At 49.7% G+C, this 16,590-nt stretch overlaps 2 protein-coding genes across 2 annotated transcripts; one reads left to right on the top strand and one right to left on the bottom strand.

Moving 5' to 3' along the window:
- The first annotated feature begins 4,871 nt into the window (after window positions 1-4,871).
- LOC112874773 (UDP-glucose 6-dehydrogenase 5) lies at window positions 4,872-7,745 on the top strand. The gene is made up of 2 exons (XM_025938289.1): window positions 4,872-5,027; window positions 5,963-7,745. Exon 2 carries the CDS (start codon window positions 5,984-5,986, stop codon window positions 7,424-7,426), a length of 1,443 nt encoding a protein of 480 aa, XP_025794074.1. The 5' UTR covers window positions 4,872-5,027; window positions 5,963-5,983; the 3' UTR covers window positions 7,427-7,745.
- Window positions 7,746-11,526: 3,781 nt separating this feature from the next.
- Window positions 11,527-15,211, bottom strand: LOC112878328 (probable WRKY transcription factor 57). Its single transcript, XM_025942778.1, has 4 exons — window positions 14,641-15,211; window positions 13,443-13,595; window positions 12,730-13,208; window positions 11,527-11,796 (listed from the first exon to the last, which is right to left on the bottom strand). The coding sequence occupies exons 1-3, from the start codon at window positions 14,979-14,981 to the stop codon at window positions 12,740-12,742; spliced, it is 963 nt and encodes a 320-aa protein (XP_025798563.1). The 5' UTR covers window positions 14,982-15,211; the 3' UTR covers window positions 11,527-11,796; window positions 12,730-12,739.
- Between the last annotated feature and the right edge of the window lie 1,379 nt (window positions 15,212-16,590).

Below are 16,590 nucleotides of genomic sequence, written 5' to 3'. Positions count from 1 at the left end.
TGGGCTTCTACTGCGAGGCAACGCGGACTGCATCTATTTGGGCCTGGTCCTTCTGCTGCTACCTGCTACACGACGTGGATCCACCCACCGAGCAGCGCGGCAGTTCTGGACCCCTCCTCTACCCGGCCGGCCGGTGCGCGCCGAACTCCAGCGCCATGTGGTGGCGGCCGCAGCGGAGCCACGCCTCCCGCCGCGCGCGGGGGCAGGTGGAGATGCGCGCGCGCCACCATCGGTCGGTCGGCCGGCCAGTCGGTGGCGGCCCGCGGCAGACCGGGGGGATCCCCATCCATCGGCACGCGTAAAGAATTGGGGAGGCGCGTGACGCCGCCAGCCCGAGCCGGCGGGGCGCACGTTGGAAAGTCAAAATCCCAGCGTGGGGAATGAGGTTCCCGTCCCCGTTCCCGTCCCAGCGCGGTGGCCAGGCCCCGGCATCATGAGCTCCAGCTCATCACCCGGCGTCGCCGTCACGACCGCGCGCTCCCGTCAAAGAGGTCGGGTTCGGGCGGACGTGACGGGACCATGGGTTGGCCGTCCCTGGGCGACCCGTGGGTTGGAGTTTTCAACAGGGGAGCTGCGACCTCACCTGCGAGGCGGCTTCCAACGGCCTTGCCTGCAGTGTCCGCCGCTGCTGACCACCGAGGTTGCTTCCCAGTTCTCACTTCCTTGCCTCTCACATGCACAAAAACACGTCCACATCGCAGTACTAGTGTTCGTATTCCTCTCATTCCAGTCGTCCTGCGCATGTACGCGTACACCTTGCTCGCCCAACTTGTCCTCTAGTCCTTGCCAGGTCTGGCGCCCGATGACCAGTTGATTCTGGCTAGTACTGGTACAGAACAGAAGGAATTGGGATACGGTGCGGCCCTTCACCAACCTTGGAAACAAGACAAGCTACTCCGGCGTAGCTCACAGCCAGAGAGGCAGAGACGGTTCAGAGTGACCAAACAATTGGGCGTACCAGCATCGTCGGCGCGGCAGCACTAGCAAACGGTGCTCTTTCTGCTCCAGCAGTTTCGACAGCTCCTTCGCGGTTGCAACGCGAAGGTCGCAGCAAGGGTGATGATGCTTCCCTTCCCTGTCGGGGTAGGTGAGCGGCGAGCCCCGCGCAGGCAGGACCAGGGCGCCCGCATGTTCGCCTCGAACATAGTAACGTGCCCAAAGCGGGCACACGCCATGGCCGCCATCATTGGGGACGAGAGAAACCAGAAAGACACAGCGGGAGCAACCTGTCGGTCGGTTGATGCCGTCGCGTCGTGCCATCCAACTCCCGATGGCCAAACAGATCTCAGGCTGTCCAGACGAACCGACGCCCCGGCCTAACTCCGCCGCGTGCCGAACACGGCCGGGACGCCGGAGGCCATCAGGCCGGCGAGATCGATCAGGCGGACTTGCTGAATTCGCACGACGGCGACGCGGATCTCCCGCTTCTTTTGACGAAGTGGCGGCTCCGGCCGTGCGTCTCGGCTCTGATCACGCCCCGCAGGTCGTCGTCGTCGCTCTTCGGGTCCATTTTTAGGCAGCCTGCAGTCGGAGCCGTCCTCAGCGTGACTGTGCGGTGCCAAACATTCAGTTCCTGGAAGACTACTAGTAGAATCGTAGAAATTGACAAAATTGTGGGTCAGAGTTTGGTGTGGCTGATTTGCGCGCACACTTTTCCTGACAGAAAATTACTCAACGACGCTGCAAGCCTGCAATGGCGTTGTCAGCTCGATTAACTGGTTGGTTAGTGTCAAGCCGTTGAGGTCTGACTCGGACAAGGCCGTCTGAGGCGCTGCCTGACCCGGCATCCGGCTCAGCTGTTCTCGACAGCAGCCGGCGATCTTTGCTACTCCATCACTGGATCCATCATCCATCTGCAGGAAGGGACGGACATTCCCAACGGTGGCGCACATGAACGATCGTTTTGGCCCAGTGCCACTTGACCTCCGTCGTCTCCGTCTAATGACATGTCGCACCGTCTCAAAAGCATATGATCAGCGTGGGGTTTCTGCTTGTCGCATATCTTTTTTTTTTCTCTCTTTTCCCCACGATGTGACCGCACGGTTTCTTCCAACGATTTGTTGGACACATGCAGCTCGGTAGGAGGCGCACGCAGGACCAGCAGGGTGGTTGCAGGACCGAACCTGAGATCTACGCGGCGGCGTGCTAAAAAGTCACCGTTGGATCCCCATGCATACGAAATGATCGATGTGCACAGGGGCGCGGTTCCGTACTTAGCAAAAGACAAACCCTTTCCCTCACCGCAAAGGATGCAGAAAGTCCATGTCCTCTAGAACTGTTGCTTGATGATGATGCTCTAGTAGTCCGGTGCTTAACGGGTGCTTACACATGTAAGTACCGCATCCACGATTTAAGAGATCATGTATGCAATCTTCTAACTAAGAGCCTGTTTGGAGGCTTTCGGCCGGTTCCGGCTCCCACCACAAATCACTGCAGCGGTATTATTCATCAAATTCAATTTTCTCTCCTTTATCCTACTCTGTCACTTACAACCGGAGGCCCCGGAGCTAGTTTTTTTTACTCCTCCGGCCAAACATACCCTAAACACCTACTCGGAGGTACTATGCATGCATGATTTTATTTGTTGTTTGATAACGCAGGCACTATTATTTTCTCTTAATAACTATTATATAAACATATATAACTATACTAGTAAAGTGTCTTTCATTGGGGAGATGTGGCCATACGTTTCTGTTTCATGCACACAGATAATGAAAACAATGTAAAAATTTCTACATGATTATTTCGAAATCTTTGATTTCATATAGTAGGTCACGAGATTATAAAAGAGATCATTTATAAATAAATACGTACTATGTGTTGTGCAGGTTTATAAAAATAAACTGCAGGATATTTTTGCCAATCACCCTTTCTAACTGCACGCCAGCACGCAGTAACAAACAAAATCACGCTCTAAAAAAGGCAAGTGATACGTGGTAGCTGCTCCTTCCCTCTCTCCGTTCAGCCAGTAAATACTCCCAACTGAAGCCGGATTAAATCTGGAGGAGGAAGAAGAACGCCAAGCCGGCGGAGAAGTTGACGTCGCTGCCCCCATCACGTCAAGCGACCGAAGGTAAATGCAGCAGAAATCCCACTTCTCGGTTCTTCCTTCCCTCTGCTCCGAACCGTACGCCTCGTCGTCGCTCCGTCGTGCGCGCCTGCAGGTGGCTGCCATGGCCTGATTGCGTTTTCTTGGCCTCGCGTGAGAGGCACTCAAAGGCGAGCCACCTGCTTTCCTTGGGTTGGTGGTTGCGGTTGCCTCCGCGGCGGTTGCAACCGATTCGGGTGGGGGCGACGCCGTGATGGTAGTTCCTTTTCCTCTGCTTCACTCCATTGTCGGCGGGTTCGTGCGCGAACTGCCGTTGGCGAGGAGCCAGAGCCGAGATGCAGATCCGGTGTTTGTTGAAATGTCTCGGTGGGAGGCTCTCCTCGCATTTCCTTTTGTTGGTGTGATCGATGGTGATGTTGCATGTTGGTAGGGGTGGTGAGGGTTTTAAAATGGTGATTTGTTTTGCTTGTTGTCTTGTGTCTTATTTATGACGTCCAAAGCCGAAAGCGATGTGTGTTATGATCATTTTTATTAAATTATTGTCTTTTTTAAAAAAAAATCTTACTTAGTTTTTTTTTCCTTTGAATAGATTTCAATTAGTTTGACTAAACAGGTTTTTGGTTCCTATGTTGTGTATTAGTATTTAACAATATATGCAACGACTTGTACTTTGAAAGAATTTATCTTTTGGGCGACAAACAAGGGTATCTGTTGACTTGGTAGCTTGAACATGTGCCAATCCATGACTTAGAACTGTGGAAATTAAGGAACTTTCTCACTAGAACCTTTTCCTAAATGGTGGCTTAAGTAGAAAAAAAGATGAGTCTTTTTCAGTCTACGACTAGCATTAATCAAACGACAGTGACTACAGACTAAGATAGTTCTTCCTTTTCCTGCTTACACTCCATCTCTGCATAAACAAAGCCTCCCTAGCTAGGAAAATTTTCCCTTTATTTTTCCCTTACTCTTTAACTTTTATATCATCAACCTTGGAGTTTCCCTGCACTGGATCCAGCCTGTGTTTCTTAATCAGCAAACAAAACACACGTTTTGGCTGGTGACTTGGTGGAGAGCATCATTGGGAGAAGCATCGGCATCAGCTTCCTGGATCTGACTCTGTCCAGGGCTCCAGGCTTTGAAGTTTTCTACTGCCTCGGTTCGGTTGATCCGGCCTGCATTTCTTACGTCCCCGTCACCAATACTGTAGCTTTTGCATCCTTGGTTAGTACTCGCAGCATATTTTATGGTTCAGAGCTCAATTATTCGGTTGCTGTTTTGTAGTTGACCGTGGGATTAAATTGCAGCAACTCTTAGGTTATTCTGCAGGCCATGTTCTTCCTTGACTTGCTTCCAGTTCATGGGCTACATGTACGCACCCATCTCTCCTGACCTTAGTCTCTGTGCACTGAACGTGAGATAGAGCCAGATCTGACAGAGAGTAATCAGACCATCAGACTGCTCAGTTACACCAAAACTGCTCAATCAGCAACCAAAAAAACAAAACTTTTGTTTATGCTCTTGCTGGTGTTGGAGAATTTCTCTCTTTTTTTTTGTGAGGGGCTGAGGGTATCGAAGGAAAGTGGTTTGGTGGAGTGTCATGGACTCATGTGAGCGCCTTTTTGATTATTGCAAGTTTGGTGGCATGCATGAGCTTGAGCACTCGTCGTCCACCTCACCACCCCATTCTCATTTACTGGTTTCTGACCACCCTTGACGCGTTACTTTTTTTTTTCCTCGACACGGCCCGGTTATTTTTTGAAGGGGGCAGGGGTAGATCTGGTCCGGTGGGTTTGCGTGGCGGGGTATTTAAGGAGTTGTGCCTCGCCTCTCCTCTGCACACACACACAACTCGTAGGCAGCGAGCATCTCCCCTCTGCCCCCCCGCAGGAAGAGAGAGCGAGATCGCCGTCTCTCTTCGTCGGTGGTGCGGGTGCCCGCCCTCCCCGAGCGAGATCTCCCTGCAGTTCCTCGAGATCTGGTGAGACTCGAACCCCGATCCCGCGCGATTGCTTCCTTTGATTTTCTGCTTTTACTTGCGGCGCCTGATCATGCCAGGCGGCGGTCGTGATTCCGTTCTGCGAGTAGTTGGTTTCTCGAGTTAGTTCTGTGAGCAGTTGCTCCCCGAGTTTGTTCTCTGAGGAAGATGGTGTCCTCAGATCTGAGAGTTTCGTGGTTTGGATCTGATTCGGATCACGACTATGCGGTGTAGTAACTGAAAATAGGATTTGCGCTCCCTGGAATTTGTATCCTCTGCTCCCGTCTTGGATCAAAGTTTCAGATCTTTCTGGCTCACCGCGGTAGAACATGGTGGTGGTGTTCATATCGTTTTCGTGAAGTAAATTCATAATGGATTGATGGTCACGGATCTGGTTCCTGATCGTCATTCTTTTTGGGCGCTGTTTTTTTTTTCAGTAAACCGTAGAGTAGTAGTTGGAACTTGGAACGGGATCACAGGATACCTGATTTGTCAGGTTCGACTAAGGAAAGAATTTTAAAAGCATTAACTGCGGATGTATTTGGTTGAGAAGAGTGGTAGATCGTAGATGGGTCAGTTTTGATCAGCAGGGAGGCAGATATATGCTATAATTGCTCAACAAAAAGGAGATCTGGATACGTCCTAAACCTTCCAAAGAAAATAAACCTTTTTAGATGCCAGGAAAACTTTTTCAGATGTTGCCAAATTGGTAACTTCTATTTGTTCAGTAATAAAGTTAAAATGACCTTCATAGAACCTGGTTTTGCATGTCTCTGTTATTTCAATCTTGCTTTAATGTTCAGGATCTGGTGCTTTTGTTTGTGAATCCTGATCGGTTCAGTTAACTTGAAACACTTGCTTGTCATGTCTGATCCATGTCAGGATCATTATGGGTTCTGTTTTACAATCCACTAAAGAAGCACCTTTTGCAATTACAGGTCACGGATCTAGCTGTCAAGATGGTGAAGATCTGCTGCATCGGTGCTGGCTATGTCGGTGGCCCGACCATGGCCGTCATTGCCCTCAAGTGCCCAGACATTGAGGTCGTCGTCGTCGACATCTCCAAGCCCCGCATTGAGGCCTGGAACAGTGACACCCTCCCCATCTACGAGCCTGGCCTCGATGATGTTGTGAAACAGTGCAGGGGCAAGAACCTCTTCTTCAGCACTGATGTTGAGAAGCACGTCGCTGAGGCTGACATCATCTTTGTCTCGGTGAACACCCCCACCAAGACCCGTGGTCTTGGAGCCGGCAAGGCTGCCGACCTCACCTACTGGGAGAGCGCTGCTCGCATGATTGCAGATGTTTCCAAGTCTGACAAGATCGTTGTTGAGAAGTCCACTGTCCCTGTCAAGACTGCTGAGGCTATTGAGAAGATCTTGACTCACAACAGCAAGGGCATCAACTACCAGATCCTCTCCAACCCGGAGTTCCTTGCGGAGGGCACTGCTATTGAGGACCTGTTCAAGCCTGACAGAGTGCTCATCGGTGGCCGGGAGACCCCCGAGGGCAGGAAGGCCGTCCAGGCCCTCAAGGATGTGTACGCTCACTGGGTTCCTGAGGACAGGATCCTCACCACTAACCTATGGTCTGCTGAGCTCTCCAAGCTCGCTGCCAATGCGTTCTTGGCGCAGAGGATCTCCTCTGTGAATGCCATCTCCGCGCTCTGCGAGGCCACCGGTGCCAATGTGTCTGAGGTGGCGTATGCTGTGGGCAAGGACACCAGGATCGGCCCCAAGTTCTTGAACGCCAGTGTTGGGTTCGGTGGGTCCTGCTTCCAGAAGGACATCCTGAACTTGGTGTACATCTGCGAGTGCAACGGCCTGCCCGAGGTGGCCAACTACTGGAAGCAGGTGATCAAGATCAACGACTACCAGAAGAGCCGGTTCGTGAACCGCGTGGTGTCGTCCATGTTCAACACCGTCGCCGGCAAGAAGATCGCCGTCCTCGGCTTCGCCTTCAAGAAGGACACCGGTGACACCAGGGAGACCCCTGCCATCGACGTCTGCAAGGGCCTGCTGGGTGACAAGGCCCAGATCAGCATCTACGACCCCCAGGTGACGGAGGACCAGATCCAGCGGGACCTGGCCATGAACAAGTTCGACTGGGACCACCCGATGCACCTGCAGCCGACGAGCCCCACGGCTGTGAAGCAGGTGAGCTGCGTCTGGGACGCGTACGAGGCCACCAAGGGCGCCCACGGCCTGTGCATCCTGACCGAGTGGGACGAGTTCAAGACCCTGGACTACCAGAAGATCTTCGACAACATGCAGAAGCCGGCCTTCGTGTTCGACGGGCGCAACATCGTCGACCCCGAGAAGCTGAGGGAGATCGGCTTCATCGTCTACTCCATCGGCAAGCCGCTCGACGCCTGGCTCAAGGACATGCCCGCGGTCGCCTAAGCCCCCGGAGAGCCGCGGCCTGCAGGAGTTGGATTCGAGAAAGGAAGAGGAACTGGTTGACCATTCTTTATTATAGTTTGTTTTTGCAGGAGACGCTACGATTTTCTCTTCTGTCAGGCATAAAAAGTTGGACGGTGCTGCTAGTACTCTGTGTTTCGTGTTTTCATGTTTGGAGGACGTCTGTAGATGTAAGATCCTCGAGCGCTTGTGCTCTCGCTGCTTCGAGGAAATTTCCTTGTACCCATGGACCTGCTATAGTCGGTTGATTCATCAATTGTATTCCTAAAAGTTACTACAGAATCGACGTTCTTTTCTTCTTTTTGCAGAATAACAAACCTTGCCTCATGTTCGATCCTTCCACAGCGGATACGAGTACCGTAGCACAAATGAACATGCTCTGTGAACAAAGTGCCCGCAAGCAGATGAATACAATCTAGTCGCCGTAGCCCATGGTGAAACAATCTCTCTGTTCTTTATCGACGAATGCAAGCCGAGCCTTCTCATTTGGTCACATCACATTTCAGCGGTGCATCGTTGTCTTATCCATGTCGCTCATGCGATCGTGCTAATAGAAACGAATATATAACTTGAAAAATTCAGTAATTTCCAATGAAATAAGTCGCCATTACTCACTCTCCTGTCCACATGGGGACCTTTCCTCTACATGTTTTGATTGGAAATACAGTAAAAAAAATAGAGTGCTCTTTTCTATACATCCATTGCGCGGATCTTATGGAATTTAGAACTTATCTAGTAGAGAGTAAATTCCTTCAGTGCCATGACATGAAATATTATTGATGTCTTTCATGTATGCCATAAAAAGTTTTAAATTGCCCTTAGTGCCATTGAATTTAAGATTTATTCTCTCAGTGCCACAACCGCCTATGAGCTGTTAAATGGCTATAAAAAGACTTATTTGCCCCTCTCCATATGCCAGTCCGTGACCGCCAGGTTGCTCTCCAGCTCGTCCAGCACGGCGCGGCCGCCGGCGTGGATGCAGAAGTGCTCGAACACCAGCTCTAAGTCTGGGATGCACGGCTCCCCTTGCCAAACTTCACGCCTAGGGCTATTATATAAGTGCCAAAACATCTCAGACATTGGTGGTAGATAGAAAAGTGATTAGAGGGGTGCTGAACAGTAAACATTGTTGTTAGAGAGAAAAGCTGCTTGTTGTTGTTGATATGTTAAATAATCAAACATTCAAAAGTATTGTATTATTTGCAAAACGTTTAGGGGCGAAGGTACTAAGGCTGTTTGCCTGCGGCGCGTGTGGCGTGGCATGACGCGGCGTGCAAGGCAGGGATCCAAACAGCCCTTTAGTACCTAGACGTTGCACATGCACCTACAAAAAAAATAAAAATCAGTAATATGCATCAATTTTTTACCATATATGCACCCCACATCCTAAATTTATGCAATCACAGGGAAAATGCACCCTCCACTAATTTGCTCAAACTTCGCCACTGTTAGCCTGCCGTACGCCTCTTGATTAATGATTGTTTGGATCCGGAGCCTAATTTTTTAATCCGGATCATATCGGATGTTTGATGCTAATTAGACAGACTAAATATGGGCTAATTATAAAACCAATTGCATAAATTGAGAGTAATTCATGAGATAAATTTATTAAATCTAATTAATTCATCATTAGCATATATTTACTGTAACATATGAACTAACTAGGTTTAATAAATTTATCTCGCGAATTATTTTTTATTTATACGATTATTTTAATTATAATTAGTATCAAACATTCGATGTGTGATGGGATTAAAATTTAGTGACGTCAAGTTCGCTGGCTTGCAATTGCAGTCTCGGAGACAGGCAGCTTGCTTTTGTTGTCCCAGCCCGACGGTTGCTCGCACGGAAGCACCACTGCACGCGCGCTGCCTCGCGGCACGCCCGGGTGAGGAGCCGCCGCGCCGCGCGAGGGGCCGGCGCCAGCGTGAGGATCTGCCGCGCCGCGCAGGGGTAGTCGGAGGCGGTGGTAGGAAGGCGGAATCGCTGAGGGAGGCGGCGCGATAGAGGCGTCGGGATGGAGAAGAGAACGGACTGGGAGAGGAGCCGGTGGAGGTGAATGATAAGATTTCAGTGACCCCTTTGGTCAGCGTAGTAGGGGTATAAATATCATTTCACGTGATGCTAATGCCTCTTCCAGCTGTGTTCCGTTAAAAGTAAACGGTAACGGTTGTGGTATTGAGCTGCTAAATCTTAGATTTAATGGCGCCGAGGGCAATTCAAAAAATCTTACGGCATATAAGGAAGACATCAAATCTTTCATGGCACTAAAAGAATTTGCTCATATTGGAAACACTGCACAGTGAATACCTTGTTCAGTCAGAAGAAATAAGTATCAAACATGCCCCCAAATCAAGCAGAATTTCGAAAGAAGCAGTGTCGTCACGCCTGTGTCCCATGATTCCTGAGACTTGACTTTTGAGAATCGAATTCAGACCCCTCGTTTCTCTGTTCGTTCAAAAAGTTCAACAATGTCAGCTTCACTTGCATTCCGATACGGCAAGCATACACTCTATAAATTGTAAGCACATGCGATGGAATTTATACAGGTCAAAGCAGGTTAGTGAAACATTTGAGTGTGCTGCCCCGGACACGATCCGCTTCAACCTATGGATCGTGTTGAAGCGGGATCAGCCTCAGGCCCACGCGCGATCTCCGGCGTCTACGCGGGCCGGTGCTCACTCTCTCGGCGCGGCCGCGAGCGCGCGCGGAGCCGCGGAAGCGGCGGCCTACCGGGCCCACGAGGAGGCTCAGCGCGCGCCGGGCCGAAAGCATCGCGCGGGCCGTCGGGCCGTGGGGACAGTTCTGCTACGCATGTTCGCCACTACCACCTAGCAGTTCTGTTCGTCCCCCTCAAATAAGAAAAAACAAAAAAAAGAGCAGTTCTGTTTGTACCCAGATGAGAAGGCATGAAACAAAAAAGAAGAAGAAGCAGCAGTTCTGTTACTTTTGTACAAGACGTGACATGGTATCGTTTACCATTGGAGACTTGGAGTCTGCGGTGGCGTCAACATATGTGAACGTATCTTTTCGTAGACTAAATATAAATGTTAGCAGTCAAGGTCAAGCGAGCCAACGCACATACGCGTGGAGCCCCCCTGCACGCCAAACGCCGAGACGTACGGCAGGGAGTGGAGCAGGTAGCTACGCCTTTTTCCCTTTCCTGGAACTTTCCCACCGACGCGCCGGCCGGTCAGTTCCCGAAGCCACACGGCTGACACCCCATCAGTCGCTTCGCTTCGTCCAGCTCCGGTTCACACGGCGGCCGACGGCGTGCGCCCCTTTCGCCGCCGAGGCCGGCCAGCGGCCAGCCTGCGAGCACCACCACCGGAATTCCGGAAACGACACCCCTCTCACTGGTCGCGGTCAATCTAACGTCGACAAGATGAGAAAGGAACGAAGCATAATAGCGGATAGCCCAATTGCCGCTGCCGCTGTCGCCGATAGGAACCGAACGAATCGAAAGGGCTCATGCCTTCCAGGCTTCCAGCTAGCCGAAGGTACGGCGAGGTAGGCAGCGTCGTCCTCTCTATGGTAGGACCGGCTGCCACTAAAGGCGCGGGCCGGCCGGGCCTGTAGATCTGCGTCACTGCATGTGAACCCGGGGACACCTCACGTAGCAGTGCCAGTGTACCAGAGGAAGCAGGTGGAGCAAGCATGGTGGAGCGGAAGGGAACATTCCATCCACACCAAATTGAATTCCAAGTAGGGTTAGCTCATTAGCTGCTCGGAGGATATGAAGTTTTAGTGCGGCAGCTTTGTCCAGCTAGATACCCTTGTACGTACTGAACATCGGACGCAGACGCAGGGAGGGTTGGGGGTTCTGAACTCTGAACATCTCTCCATCAATTTCCAATTGAAGTTGCAATAGGTACTGGAATTATTACCGGAAAAAAACTCCATCCCAAAATTATTAGTTATTTTAATTTTTCTAGATGTATAGGATTTGCAATGCATCTAGACATAATACTTATATAGACATAATATTTATACGTAGATGCATAGAAAAAACTATAAATCTAAAAAAGTCAAAACGACTAATAATTTAGGATGGGTCATGTAATAATCTGATGTAAGTTATCTCTGGGCAGAAAAAATTGCCATGAAGAGTCCAAATCTGGTCACTTCTGGATAAATTAGCTATGAAATACCATAATCGTCCATAAAAATTGAAGCTGAGTATTACATAATCTCTACAATCCACATGCATTAGCTGGTCATTTAAAGATCAATTTAAAGTAACTATTGATGAGTAATGCCGCAGGAGATAGAGAACCCTAGCTGGTTGATCTGCCTTCCTGCTGGTAGCTGCCTATAGCTGGTGCCGAGAGGACTTCATCAGATAGATAAGTCTGCAACAGATGTGTGTGGACTTGAATTAGATCAGACTCCACAGGTCAACTCAAGTCACTCTATAAACTTGATTAAAAAGATAGCTAGGAATGGTCTTGCATGTGCACAAGTATGAATGCACATGCACATCTTTCCTCCCGATATACTATATATGCGTGTTTATGTAGAGTTTTCTAGATGATGGCAACCAAGCATATATGCTGAAAGGGATCTATGGCATTTACCTATTTATCTACTACATTTTTTTCCCATCCACCATGAGCAATATGAAAAAAAAAACTAGCTAGTCAAAACGGACGCTGGAGATGGAACAGAAAAAATAACTTGTACCCAGCTATTTCCTAAGACAAAAAAAAATTGTATTCAGCTATTTCCTAAGACAAAAATTTAACTCGGAGTATCATGTATATATCATTATCTATGGTTTTTAAAGTCTTCCGACTACTCTACTACTCAGTCACATGTGTATAGTTTTCTCTCTGATTTTTTTTCTAATCTCTCGAGTCATCACTCAATCACATGTGTGCTAGCAGACACACATTCATGTACATTTGTTGCACCACGTACGGTTGAAGTGCCAATTGCTCCTATTACGTACATGCCAACATAAAGTTGAGAAGATGCATTGCTCTACTCCATTTAAAAAGTAAAAAAAAACAAGTCACCATGAAGTGTTTCTATCAAAGCTAGAGGTTAATTAAGTTTAGCAAGTTACATTAGAAGGTAGTATGCTCACAATAATAACTAAAACTAAATTATGCCACTTCAAACAAATAAAATATCGGCCTAATAATCAGACTACACAATAAGGAAAACGAAATTGAAGTATAGACAAAAAAACATAACTTGCCAACGAGGCTATATATGACCATGCAATACTCTAAAAATAAAATCCGTACTGGATATATATTATTTTAGCTCAGTTTCTTTACCATTTTGCCATCATCCGTGCCTTACTCCATGAGGCACCATATCGTCCAGTAGCCCGGCCTTCTCAACTGAGATGGCCGGAGGCACGGATGAAGGCGTCGGCGGCGACGACCGCACCATGGAAACCCTTGGGCTGAAGCTTGTCTGCCGCAGCTCGTCGCCGCCGCCGTTCAGCTGCTGCAAAGACGTGGACGTCGGGCTAACGACGGTCTCCGAGGACGGCGAGCTCTGTGGGTGCAACGGCGGCAAGCCGTAGAGCTGCCGCGGGGGGATGAACGACGACATCTGCTCCGCAAGCGCGACGGCCGTCGCGCTATGATGGATGTGCGCCGCCGCGGCGCCTACTCCGCCGCGCTGGAACGAGCCGATGTGGTGGCAGTGCTGGCCCTCGTAGGTGGTGATCACAACGGAGGGGTCGGCCGAGGACCGCTCCACGCGCTTCTTCACGGTGCATTTGCTGTTGGTGCACCTGTAGTAGCTCCTGCTCAAGAATTCATTTAATTTTAGCCAAATTCGTCTCTCTTGTTAATTTCTAGTTTATAAAAGGCTAGATTTTTTCCTTTGTAAAACTCAGAGTTTTCAAACTAATACTACAATCATGAAGATTTCAATGGGGAGAAAAACAGTGAAAATGAGGGGACCTGGTTGCGTGTACATAAAATGAGATATATAGCAGTTAGAAAGGTAGGAGACGGATGAAGCAATGAATAATCACCTCGGGAAAGGACTGTTCTTGACAGCTTTCTGGCCGTACTTCCTCCATCTGTAGCCGTCCTCGAGGTGATCGATCTCGCTCTTGGTCATGAACGCGAACCGCGGCTGCCGCGCCCGCTTCTGCCCCTTCCTCGCCGCGGCCGGATTCGTACTCCTGCGTTCGCAAATCCGGCAAAGCTTTCTCAGACAAACGACACCGATCACGAAAAAACTCAAACAACTTTCATGTCGTTATTATTTGAAGAAAAAAGGTCAAAACTGCCCATCAAAACTAAACTAAACTAAACACAAGGCATGTCATGGTGTACTGGCATGTCGTCATAGTGAGCAGATCTATCAGCAGCAAGCGTCAGTTTCAATCGATCCATGCATGCCTTCGAGCAGTTATTGCAGTGTAGGCTGGAGTGCAGGATTGAATGCGCACTGAACTCGGCAAAGGTAGGTAAGACAAGGAAATTGGTCGGCCGATCATGGCAGGATGGACGTGACCACACCACGGCCCCCACTGGATGTTCCGGCCGCTCGCCGCCAACGTTGCTGACATGCAGATCAGCGAGGAAAGTGGGAGCAAATAAAGCATGGGACATGCTCTTGTGTATGTTTTCCGGTTCTTTTCTTTGCTTGAAAGGTGTTTCTCAAAATAAACATGCAGTTTGAGCAAACAATTCGTCAAGAAATGCTGCCTTGAACAACTTCTGATCGAAGCATCCGTATCCATTAAGTTTGCCCATTCAAATTTCAAACTATATAGAGGCTGTTTCTATTTGGATCTATTGATAACAAGATGCACAATTTGCTAACAAAAAATGCTACTAATACGTATGCATACGAACAGGTGAATGGTATACTGAAATACTGATCAACAATAACCTACGGAAATGCAGAATAGAAAAAGGGGAGAGGGAGGAGGAAAAAACAAAGGAAAGCGCGTGAAACTTGGAACAATCCGCGCACGCAAATCGCGGCGCGAGAGCCGACGACGCGGCACGCGGATCTGCGTGGACGTGCCGCCGGCTATTGACGAGATTGCCCCTCGCGGACGCGCAGCTAGCGCACGTAAGAACGTGTCGCGGAGCCTCGCTTTCGTGCCCCAAAAGCACGGCTCCGCCACCGCCACTCGCCGCCGGCGAGCCGAGCGCCGCCAGCCAAGCGTCAACTCGTGCTACTATGGGTACTACCGCTACGGCGCGTGCACTTACGCTGTCCCGGCGGAAGCGGCTGGCTTCCGATCGTGGCTCCCCGGCGCGGCGCCGTCGCCGTCGCCGTCCCCGTCCCCGTCCCCGCTTGAGCTGGACGAAGCGGCGGCGTCCCCCGACCTGGCTGGCGCTACGACCTCCACCACCGGCCGCGTCGCCTCCGCAGGCGCCGCCACCGCCGCCTCGGGCAGATCCAGAACCGGCAGCTCCCCCGCGCCCGCGGCCAGGCCGCCCGGCCACCCGAGCTCCGCGAAGACGGACGAGTACTCCCCGAAGGCGTCGGCGCCAGCGAAGGGCCACTCGCCGCCGACCCCTTCCGTACCGTCGCCGGCGGCGCCGGCCATGGGCAGCACCACCGAGCCGATCGGATCCCCTAGCTCCCTAGCTTCTCAGCTCAGCTGCGGCGGCGCGAGCTCTCTTTGTCACTGACTGGCTGGCGAGCTAGCTAGCTGAGGGTTTGCTCTGCTCTGCGCTTGTGCCTCGGAGTACAAGTGTGCACCGGAAGCTAGGAGTGGTGGTGGATTTTTTTTTCCCTTTTAGCGTGGCGCCGCCGCGTTGAGGTGTGCCGGGGCCGTGCATTATTATTCCGATCGGGCGCGGGGTAATAATTTATTAACGAGGCGTCGCTGTCGCGATTTTTATCGGTGTCCGGGGCAGACGCGTCGGAAGGCTAACCTAGGGAAGGCTAGGCGTTTTTGGAGCTTCCCCGGGGTCCCGGTCGCGGCTTCAGTGGGTGAGGGGCAAAAATGGCATTGCAGATTCTGAGAACTCTTCTACTAGAAGGAAGGCAGGCTTGTGACTGTTGCCAGTGTTGGAGCTAGAATATTTCCTCTTCCGGAAGATACATTAGAAATAAAAAAAATTAAGAGATGCAAAATACCTTACTATATATACCTAAATGGTAAAAGAAACGCATCTCGAAAAATAAAGAAAGAGTGAATGTCATGTAACTTAAACACACAGGTATCGAGCACACGCACCTCTTGAGGTTAGTAAAGGTTTTACATGAAAGCATTGATCGAGAGGGAGCCTTCAGACATCGTGATCACTGTTATTGAGAAAATGAATGATTTATGATTATTTAGAGAGTGTGGATTAGAATAGTGGAATGTTTAGCATGATGCGTATCCAAGCTTCGACCAAGTCCATTACGAGGTTCGACATAAACAGACAACGGAAATGGCAGTACTGATTTTTATAATTCACCATTAGCTGTACTCCATGGTCCATGCATACACTGTCACTGTGGGTGAATTGAAAGGTTCAATATGGCCCACAGCGAGCTTTCATCTGTAAACACGTCTTTTAGCTCCACACACCGAATTCCACTTCAAAAAAAAAGAAGAAAAAAAATTTGAACTGCTGCTGAAAAGACACTACTGAAAGTAACATACCATGTGTCTTATCCTGGTTTTTTTTTTGAGGGGTCCTTATCCTGGTTTTAGAACAACTCCTTCGAATTCGTATTCAGACTAGTAAAAGAATGAAATATCTGGTGCGGATCATCGGTTCCAAAAGAAAAATGGTGTATATCACAAGGAACTTTACGCTTCCTTTCTCTCGGTAGATGCTAATCTGGCGGCACATGAATCTGCGACTGCGAGTGAAAGCTCCTACAGTATGCAACAAATGCAGTGCAACGGCTACGTCACTCGGCAATCCGAGAAGGTCAAGTGTTCCCCTGTAAAACTGAAAAATAAACGTTTCTCTTTTCTCGGCTAATTATGCGGTTTACAAAAGCTGCAATTAATGTACTGGTTTAGGCCGTACACAAGTTCCCATCATCCATCTCTCATGGTCTGCCTCTGTTGCAATTCACTTGTCATTTAGTTTACGAACATCTATAATCTCCCGCAATAAATAAAATAGCATTCACCATAACAGAGATTTTCGCAAAAAAAAAAAGTAAGTGTAAACAGAGTTATAAAGAATCACGATGGCCTGGCCCTCGCT

The sequence above is a fragment of the Panicum hallii genome, chromosome 9 (genome assembly GCF_002211085.1).
Source record: "Panicum hallii strain FIL2 chromosome 9, PHallii_v3.1, whole genome shotgun sequence".
In the NCBI taxonomy this organism is placed as follows: domain Eukaryota; kingdom Viridiplantae; phylum Streptophyta; class Magnoliopsida; order Poales; family Poaceae; genus Panicum; species Panicum hallii.
This window is presented reverse-complemented; position numbering and strand designations above follow the sequence as displayed.